Below are 10000 nucleotides of genomic sequence, written 5' to 3' on the forward strand. Positions count from 1 at the left end.
GTTAAATGTCACAGGAAGCCATTCAGGTCCCCTCCTGAGCAAATCCTCTTCTTTGCTGTTCTCAGCTGAACCTCCATTCTGACACACTGCTGCTAGGTGGTCCTTGCATGTCAAACAGCTCTCGTTTGGAAACTGATTGATGAATTTGCCACTTTCTTGCAAAGATCTAAAAAATATTTGATACAGTTCGATACAACATCCCTGATGATGTTTCTTTTTCGTGCAAGGCTTTTGCTCACCTAAAAGATTATTAATTTTATTTCTTAACTGTACATAAAGAGATGTAGTAGCTTGAATATGCCACATCCTTTTTGCTTACCTATAAGCATCGGTAAATTTAGAAACACAAGCCTAATTATTACTGTTGGCATAGAGAAAGCAGCTTGAATAAGCCATATTCTTCGGTCAAAATTCTATTGTCTCATTATCTCCTCATAATTAAACACAATTTACCGGTGAGATTGTGTAAAAATGCCAAAAAATGAGCCAAAAGAATGCAATTAAATGGATGCAGAGTTTGATAAGTGTTACTCAAACTGACAATGGTGGGAGGACTTATCAAAGGAACACTGTATCAAGCTCAGCATGAAAGGGTCCCAACAAACCTAAAATCTTTAAAATGACCTCTCAACCAAAGAATGTCACCATCTCTTTCATTGTCCACCAAAGCAAATCTTGGGTGAGTTAAGAAATCCCTTACTTGTTCGACATCAGTGAAAACATGGTAAATTTTCTCACTGTCATTTGTGAGTGATGTGATTGCTTGGTCTGATGTGTCAGCAATAGGGTATCTCTCACCCTGCCATTCCTAAAGCAAGGAAAAAAATATGACTTACTAGTGCCCAGCACGACTTCAAAAGAAACAAGTATTACAGTACATATGGCATATACTGTATACACATGTGAGGGAGGCGCGGCGGCCAGGTTCGGGCCCTGGCCGGGGAAATTGTGTTGTGTTCTTGGGCAAGACACTTTTCTCTCACGGTGCCTCTCTCCACCCAGGTGCATAAATGGGTACCGGAGAACTTAATGCTGGGGCCGGGTAACTCTGCACTGGACTAGCATCCCAACCAGGGGAGAGTAGAAATACTCTTAGTCGCTTCATGCTACAGAAACGGGGATAAGCATCGGCCTAATGAGCCACTTTGCTCATAAGCAGACTTCACCTGTGTACACATGTACATAATACAGTAGGTAAAATAGTTTAGTTTTCAGGAGAATTGCATTGTTTTAGCACTGTTTCATATGGCCAAAGACGAGTGCGGCCAATCTTTAACCATATGAAACAGAAAAATCAGTTCTCATTTTTCTTCAAATTTTGAAAGCACTTGCATGGAATGCTCAACAGGTGAATTTTCTTGTAGTAATTTCAAGAGGAAGACTGTCATTTTAACTCCACTCATTTCATTTAATGATCGGCCGTTACTTGTTCTGTTTCCGACAGATAAGCTTTGAGCAATCTGGATCAAGGAGAAAGTAACATACATCATTTAATCACAAGCTTAAAAATGAAGTGTGTGAATGTGGCTTAATTAGTATGCAGCACATGAGTTTTTAGCATTCGTCTTCTGCATACTAATTAAGCCACCTTCACACACTGCATTTTTAATTAAGCTAGTGAGAAAATGACGTCACTTTCTACTGGATCCAGCGCACTGGGGGCTTATCTGTCAGAACCACACCATGTAATGGCAGACCGTTAATGAGAAAAATTGCTGTGAAAATAATAATAGTTTTTCTCTTTAATGAACTAATTGCTTTTAATCTCACATTTCGAGTATTCGGCACAAGAACTTTTGAAATTTGAAGGAAAACAAGGAGAGGTTTTCGATCATACAAACTCTTTTAATTGCTTATCTAACTGCAGTGGTTTGACCAAAAAATGAAGCCATTGCATTCTGCCTTAAAACCAACTGAGTCAACAGGACTCTCAAGGTATTTTTTGTGTACAATGAAAATTATTTTCCAAGGAAGTCCACGATCAATGCTTAAATTAATTTTACAGACATACATGTACTTTGCAGGGGTTGCTTTAAGATTTTTCCCAAAAAGTTGACAAGGATTGGTAGCTGGGCACTTTTAATTTGATTTGTTTATATTATAAAGCAAGCAAAAAAGAAAAAAACTGCTGGGAAAAGTCGTTGCAAAATACAATGATTACCCTGCCTGGCAGAGGTATATATCTTCGATTTCTCTCAATAACAAGAAGAAAAGGAAACTTCCGCACGAATCACCTCATCGTTCTGTCATGCATTTGTGTGATGTCAATGCAGCCTTGCTTCCACTCTTCGGCCTATGGGTAGGCATTAAAAATTCAAACTGGTTATAGCAGGTCTTAAACCGGATGAGAGTTAAATAATTAGTCCGAAGTTCGGGACGATATCGAGGAGATCCATGCAAAGGTATCCTGCCCTACTTGCTAGAGTCAGAGAGGGAAATCAAGAAAATATCAATAATTAATGTCTCAGTGGTGCTCTACCCTTCCTTGATGAACCCTCTGACATTAAATCAATGATCCATACCAAAAAAACCACCACACGCAAACGCACCTGCATGTGAATTTGCCAGAGCTGATTTCTTGTAGAATCCAGAGTTGTCTCGTCTGACAATTGCTTAATCCATTCTCTATCAGTCAATTTGTCAGGAAACCAAGGTAGCAAACAGCAGTCTCTTGTCAAAGGATCTTCAACTCCCCGTAAATAGTCTCTGGTAACTTCCTCTTAATCCAGAGGAGAAAGAGAAAATTATAATAAAGCACCAACCATCATACAACATATTTTATTTGCCTCTGTCATCAGCGAGTTAAAACCTATCCACTGTAAATGCAAGCGAGCTGGGTTGGTACAGCCATGAGCAGAGAGAAAATTTCCTATCATAATGAAGCCCACACCAGGTTCCATTTCTGTCAATCCTGGATCTGGCGACATACATGGAATACATTATTTTGTGGCTTCTCTACTCTGCTTCAAGCTTTATGAACTTTATTTAAGACTGTCAAGTGTATTTAGTGCTGTGCCACCACCTGGCAATAGGGACGATGTACAGAGATTAAATCAAATCAATTCATATCAAATGATTGGTTGGTTTTCCCAGGAGAGGGGAAAATGAAAGTACCCAGAGAGATACCTCTCGGAGCAGCGTAGAGAACCAAGTCAACCTCCAGAAATCAAACCTGGGCCACATTGGTGGGAGGCAGACCTGTACCCTTACCACTGTGCCATCCCTGTTCTCGAGAGGTTTTTCGCCTTGTATTGAAGTTCTTCCCCAAGTAAATTAAACCTAACAATATTTTTGATTTAAATTCACTTCAGGAAGACAATAATCTCTTTTACAAACCTCCATATTCCATGTCTCTTAAGGGCCACATTATTGAAAAGGAAACACCAAGTGGAACGTAGAATAACAAGGCCACAGCAAAAGATGGATCATCTGAATGCCTTATGCAAGATCCAAACTCATCCATGATGTACCACAGAGGTGAATGCTCAACATCACTATTGGAACTGTTACCACCACTTGCATTGTCCTTCAAAGGATGTACACAAAACTCACTATACTGACCTAACTGGTTTAATGAAAGCTTACCTGGGACAAAATTAATACCTCCCAGAGGGACTCCCAGCAGTGCTCCTTGAAAATTTTTGAAAAACAACACAAAGGCTACACATGTATCACAGTCTCCGTTTTTAAGGCAACCCACTGCTTACCATGCTTCAAACTTTGAGAGGAATAGTATGTCTTAAAGTAAAATGATTATTATAGGACACTTGAACACATTACATTACATAAATTGTCTTGTATCAGTAAAATTCAATCATATTCTTACATACCTGTGCTACCATCTTCAACCTGTAACTCTGATTAAAGCTGCAAGTTCAAAAATACACATGCAAAATACATACTGTAATGGTAAGAAATTTCAACACAAAAATACACAGATAGTAAATCTATACAATGTCTTCCCTAGATGACTTTTGAGCACCAAAGAAATGAGTAATTCAAATGAACAACAGATTTAAGCTTGTCTTGACCACTGCGAGACAAACAAGAGAATACAGGAGCATGCATGTGGTTTCTAAGGACAACCAAAAGAAACCAAATTCATGAACACCATAAATGGAAGCCATGTAGTTTTTGGGAAATTTCCTAACATTAGAATACAATGCCTTTCTTGTGTCAGGCAAATGTCATTAAGACTTGTCAAATGCATTAAATTTATATGCTACTTGCAAACATTTTAGTTCACCCAATGACTCCTGAACCATGCCCTGGCACTGAAGAGCAAAATTAGACAGTAAAATCTATTAAATTTCACACCTGGAAGTCAATGGGTCAAATTTATAATTTTATGTGATAATGACGCGATATTGCTTGCGTCAGATTTACATTTCTCGCATTTTTGTCTCGCGTTCTTCTCGTGTTTTGTCTTAATTTTGACCCTTCTGCTTTTTTGTTATTGTAAAAAAGAAATTGATGTCAGTTTTTCATGCGTCTGTCCTGTTATTTACAATGAATTTCATCATAACCTTGTCAAAGTAGTCTGCGGATCCACTCAGCCATCCACAGCTACTTTGACAATGTTTTGACGAAATTCATGATCAATAACACCAGGACAGAGGCATGAAAAACTGACATCAATTTGTTAATATTGAGTGGATGTAGAAGTTGCTAATAACCCAATGACTCCTGAACCATGTAAGTTCGTCACACAAGGAAGCAAGTTATAAATTTCTTCTTTTTTCCGACTGAGTTGAAAAATATATCTCTTGTATTTTGACTTGCTACTGTGAGCGAGACTCTTAAAAATATCCCAAGATACTACACAATAAATCGTCCAATAAGAAAATTTATATATAATTATTTCTCCTTCTTGATGTAGTGATATCCGCAACAGAAAATACATGTACATGTACATCATCATTTCACAAACCAACCTCCACATTTTATCAAATATCTTTTCAATAAGCTCTTCTTGACCAAGATCTTCCTCTAAAAATCAATGGTAAATCTTAAGTTACGAAACTGATGAGAACTGCTCATTACCAAAATTAATCACAAATCAAATAATATTATCATTCACAGTGCCTGACAGGAGGCCGGCAGCTTAATCCATGTTTGAATAAGTCATAATTAATTGGCCTTATATAGTCTTTGCACTCTGACAAATCAATATGGTATGCCGATTCACTTTTACCTCATCTCAGTTATATGTTATGTGAATATACAAGTAAGAGCGTTATAACAGATTTTTGAAACCAGTCAAACACAACCTGCTCGTTTAGTTGCTAGACAAAAGACAGCCTCCATAATGGAACTGAATAACAACAACACATGTACTAGCTACTATCAAAAATTATTACTTATAATCCTCATTCGTTATTTTTTTAATATCCCACAAAACACAACCACCTACTGGTTTTATGATTTTTCATTACTGTATTAATGATCTCTTGGAAATAGAGAGGGAACTGCAGATTCTATTCAAGGACAAGATTGTGCAAGGACAATGTGCTTCAATATTAGAATTAATTACATGTATGCAAACCAATAGTTTTTCAAAACTCTTCCTCTAGCAGTTGCTAAATATCTTTATTTTGCTTCCTTCCCAAAAGAACCTTTGAGCTACAAGCTCTTGTTGTTCCTCTTTCACATCCAATGAACTCTACATCCAATGTTAAAAAAACTCCAGCATACTACATCACAGTAGAGTAAAGGATTTTGGGATAATGATAATCATAAAAAAGCTTGCTAAATTGATTAATACTGGTTATGAAAGTATTTTTGCCATTTCAAGAATTGCAGATAATTTAAAATAATTATTTGTTTGTTTTTTGAGCTGTAGGACTGATTAAGGTGCCGTTTTCTATGCTCCCGCTACATGAATGGCGGACTAATCCCGTGGGCTTTATTTGTGGCCAGAAATCTTGTTCAATCTGTTCACACGTACAGGAATTATTGTGAACCCTACAAGGCTCCCACTTATAATTAAAGATGATGATGTCCACATTTGAGAACAGCCTTAGAATATGAATGAGTTCATGAAAAATAAAGTGCATTGCATTGTATTACTTGCTATTCCCATGAGAGATGCCATTCTGTCCGCCAGACCAGGGATTGTTCTGAGCTGTATGCGAGCATAATTTACTTCATATGTCCAGGCATGGTCAATCAAAAACACACTGGAAGAGAAATGAGGTTAATATGAAAAGAAAGCATGAAAATAGTGTAGACTGACAAACATTATTTTCAGTTGATATTGAAGTTCATTCATTTATAATGATAATGATACCCTCTAGCAAAAAGACTCAAAACACTATGAGACAATCACTTAATCAGACTTCCGCCAGGGCTCAAGAGAAGCGTTTTTTAAAGCAAATTTCATTTTTACCAACCCAGGTATTTTAAGATTGTTTATTGGCAAAGACAGTGTGGTTGGAAGAGACTCACTTCCTTAAAGTTCTGGTAGTAAAATGATTGTTGAAAACAGCAGCCTGAATGAATTTGGATAACTATCCCGACACTGTACATGTTGTAATTTTAGACAATCCTTGCACATTGCGCATTTTCACATCACTCACCAATTTGGATCAGAGGTTTTTATTCCTTCTTCACTCCCCACATAAACCCTCAAACATTCATCTTCATCTTGAGCCAGTGTAAAGTATGATCCTGCGTCATATATCTGCAGGCAATTCAATCATATTGTTATTATTACATGTATTATTATTAGTGGAAGTGGAAGAGGTAGTGGTAGTGATAGTAGTAGTAGTAGTAGTAGCACAGGCACCTCAACCACAAAATTGAGAAATGACTCAAATTGCGTCAGATCTGGAAAATAACCACACAGGACGGAAAGCTACCCACAATGGCAATAAGGTTAGGCTTTTTAATTGAGAATTTTTTCATATGATTATCTTCTTAAGCTTTTTATCGCGATTCCCATACAAATCCTTATATTTTTGACTGCCATGCTCACACTGAGCTTGGGGTGCATAGTTGTAGTCGTAGTCGTAGTCGTAGTCATAGTAGTAGTAGAAGGAGTAGTGTAGTAGTAGTAGTTAGTAGCACCAGCAGTTAAGTAGCAATAGTAGGTAAATGTAGTGAGGAGTGTTCGGTTTCCGGTTAGGAGAACATTGAATAGAAATTTGAAGGTTGTAGAAGGATGGGATGCCTGTTGGAGATCAAAAGCCTTTTGTTCACTGGGTTGTATGTAGTTACAGACGAGTTGAGGCTGATGGGGCGGAAGAAAGTAACTAGTTTGAGAAGAAGAAGAAACACAAGTGACAAAGAAGGATTGAGAGGAGTATTGTGGAATGGCTGAAGGATTAAGCAAGGGTTGATGAAATGAGGAAGAGGAGCTGTGCTTCCGAGAACAGTGCTGGATCAGTTGAATAGGAGGTATCAGGTTGCAGAGAAGGGAATGGCTGAAGTGAGTTTGTATGTTTTTGAAGAGAAATATCCAATCTGGGAGCAAACAAATTAGGTAGTTTGTAGACAACTGTACGAAGGTTAGACAGAAAATCTTGTTCAAAAATAACCAGAGTCAGTTGTACAAGGAGTTCGGGGGCACAGCAAACTTTGGACCTATCCAAGCACCAAATGCAGGGGAAGTAACAAGGTTCTGGAATAGCATTTGGTTGGTATAAAGAGGAAGCTAGTCGGTTGGATGAGGTGAGGGACAGGATGGGTAATGTGGATAACCAAGAGGAAACTGTACATATTAGACTGAACAAAGGATGTGGCAAATGGACTTCAGAAGATGGCAGTTTGAAGGGCTCCAGGTCGGGACGGTGTAAGGGGGTTTTGTTTTAGGCAGTTTAAGTCATTACATGGTTTGATTTCAGAGGGTTTGCAGGGTTGTTTGGACAGTAGGGAGGTGTCAGAGTGGATGGTTAAGAGGAGGACAGCGTTGATACAGAAGGATCATGCTAAGGAAACAGTGGCTAGAAACTACAGAAAAATTGCATGTTTGCCATTGATCTGGAAGTAGTGTGGAGATTGGCAGGGAAATAGGTTGTTTCCAGATAAGCAGAAGGGGTGTAGAAAGAGGTTACAGGGTACGAAGGATCAGTTGTTGATAGACAAGGTGGTGGAAGGGATGTTTAGGTAAAGCAAAGGTGCTTGGCAATGGAGTGGATACATCTGTAGATTATTGGAAGGCCTATATGCTGCCGCATTCCTGGATCATTGAAATGTTGGAAACAATGGAGGTGGCTGATAGCATGAAGGGTTTGTTGTGTGGTAGTATGAGTGATTGAAAAACTGTGTTGACATCAAATGGGAAAGTGTTGGGTAAGTGGGGATCAAACAAGGAATATTCTGAGGGGACTCCTTGTCTCAACTGTTGTTTGTTCTCGCAATGATCCCTCTAATTATGTTGTTGAAATGGGAGAACACTGGGTACAAGCTTAAGAACAATCAGAGGTTGTTCAACCATATGTTGTTCATGGAGGATTTGAAGATGTATGTAAGGTCTGAAGAGGAGCTAAAGAGTTTGATGCACAGGTTTTTTCAAGGGACAAAGGGATGGAGTTGTGCTGTGTTGGTGTTGAAGCAGGGGGTAGAGGTTCGTTGTGAAGGAATTGTGTTGCTGTGGTCAGGTGATGGGTGAGGTTGACAAGAATGGGTATAAGAACCTGGATGTGTTGGAGAGTGCAGATATGTCGAAGAAAATGAAAGAGAAAGTCAAGCTGGACTATTTGAGGAGGGTGAAACTGGTGGCGAGGTTAAAGTTGTACAGTGGGAAATTGATTAAGGTGATAAATGCATGGGCTATAGGTGTGGTGAGGTACAGTGCAGGGATTTGGATTGGAGTGCTCAGGAACTGCAGGCAATGGATATGAAGATGAGAGAGATGTTGGCAATGTTTGGCCGTTCCAAAAAGAAAGGGAGTGTAGTGAGGTTGTACAAAAATAGGAAGGGTGGTAGGAGGGGATTGACCAGGGAGCATGAGTGTGTGAAGGAGGAGGAACTTGGTCTGTATGAATATATCAACGCGAGGGATATGAGTGGATGTTGAAGGTTGTGGGAGAGAGGTTGCAGGTTGAAGAAATGACAAACAAATATAAGAAGCAGGTGGAGACATTTCACGAGAATAAGTTGCATGGGAAATTTATGAGGGATGTCATTGAAGTCGCTGATGGAAGGTCATGGCAGTAGCTTTAATAGAGCTGTGTATTTGGGGAAGAGTAATGGGGGGGGGGGGGTATGGGAACGAGGGTTCTTCACAAGTCAGGCCACAATTTAGAAGGGAGATGTAGAGCGTGTGGCAAGTGGTTGTACTGGTTGGGGCAGAGGGAGTATCGGAGGAGTGTACTGGGAGCTTTGTGGGAAATATAGTGTGAGGTGTGCTGATAAGTGGTATAAGGAGGTTCCATATAAGGTGAGGGTGTCAGAGGATGGCAATGTGGAGATCTGGTAGGATAGAAGCATCAAGACAAGACAGAAGAATACTGTCCAGACATTGCTGTGGTGTATTGAGTGGCTCAGGAGCGGTCATTTGCTGATTTCTCAGTGTCTTGGGATAAGAACATAGTGACTAAAGAAGATTCATGAGAAAATCATCAACTACTCTCCTCTGCCAAAGGAAGATTGTCAACGAAGATTGTGCCATTGATGGTAGGTTGTTTGGGTGTGGTGTCTGGTTGGTTGGAGGACTTTTTTAAAGATTTCGGGATTCCAGATGTGTTTGGAGGAATGCAGTCATTGGGACCACCTTAATTAATCCTCCAGAAGACACTTTTTACGAGTGAGACCCAGCTCCGGGGCGGAGGATAAGCTTGTTTAATAATAATAATAATAATAATAATAATAATAATAATATAATAAAATAATAACAATAATATTTACTGAGGAAGCTCCACTCACGTGAAAATGGTTTTCAGGGAGGTCCCGCATCTGATCGAATTGGAATTTAGAGATGTTAGTTTTTGAGAAGAGGGGAAAACTGGAGAACCCAGAGAAAAACCTCTCAGAGTAGAGTAAAGAACCAACAACAAAC

General features: G+C 39.1%; 1 protein-coding gene across 1 annotated transcript in view; it reads right to left on the reverse strand.

Annotated features, from left to right (window-relative positions):
* LOC138007357 (tubulin--tyrosine ligase-like protein 12) overlaps positions 1–10000 on the reverse strand; it is a 21489-nt gene that overhangs the window by 10454 nt on the left and 1035 nt on the right. The window contains exons 2-9 of the mRNA XM_068854206.1: positions 6579–6682; positions 6070–6179; positions 4935–4989; positions 3831–3867; positions 3337–3526; positions 2550–2719; positions 606–808; positions 1–166 (exon numbers count right to left, since the gene is read on the reverse strand). The exon at positions 1–166 is cut by the window's left edge and continues 53 nt beyond it. Coding sequence (XP_068710307.1) covers positions 1–166; positions 606–808; positions 2550–2719; positions 3337–3526; positions 3831–3867; positions 4935–4989; positions 6070–6179; positions 6579–6682 — 1035 coding nt within the window. The remainder of the gene's footprint in view (positions 167–605; positions 809–2549; positions 2720–3336; positions 3527–3830; positions 3868–4934; positions 4990–6069; positions 6180–6578; positions 6683–10000) is intronic.

Source organism: Montipora foliosa, chromosome 6, assembly GCF_036669935.1.
Source record: "Montipora foliosa isolate CH-2021 chromosome 6, ASM3666993v2, whole genome shotgun sequence".
In the NCBI taxonomy this organism is placed as follows: Eukaryota; Metazoa; Cnidaria; class Anthozoa; order Scleractinia; family Acroporidae; genus Montipora; species Montipora foliosa.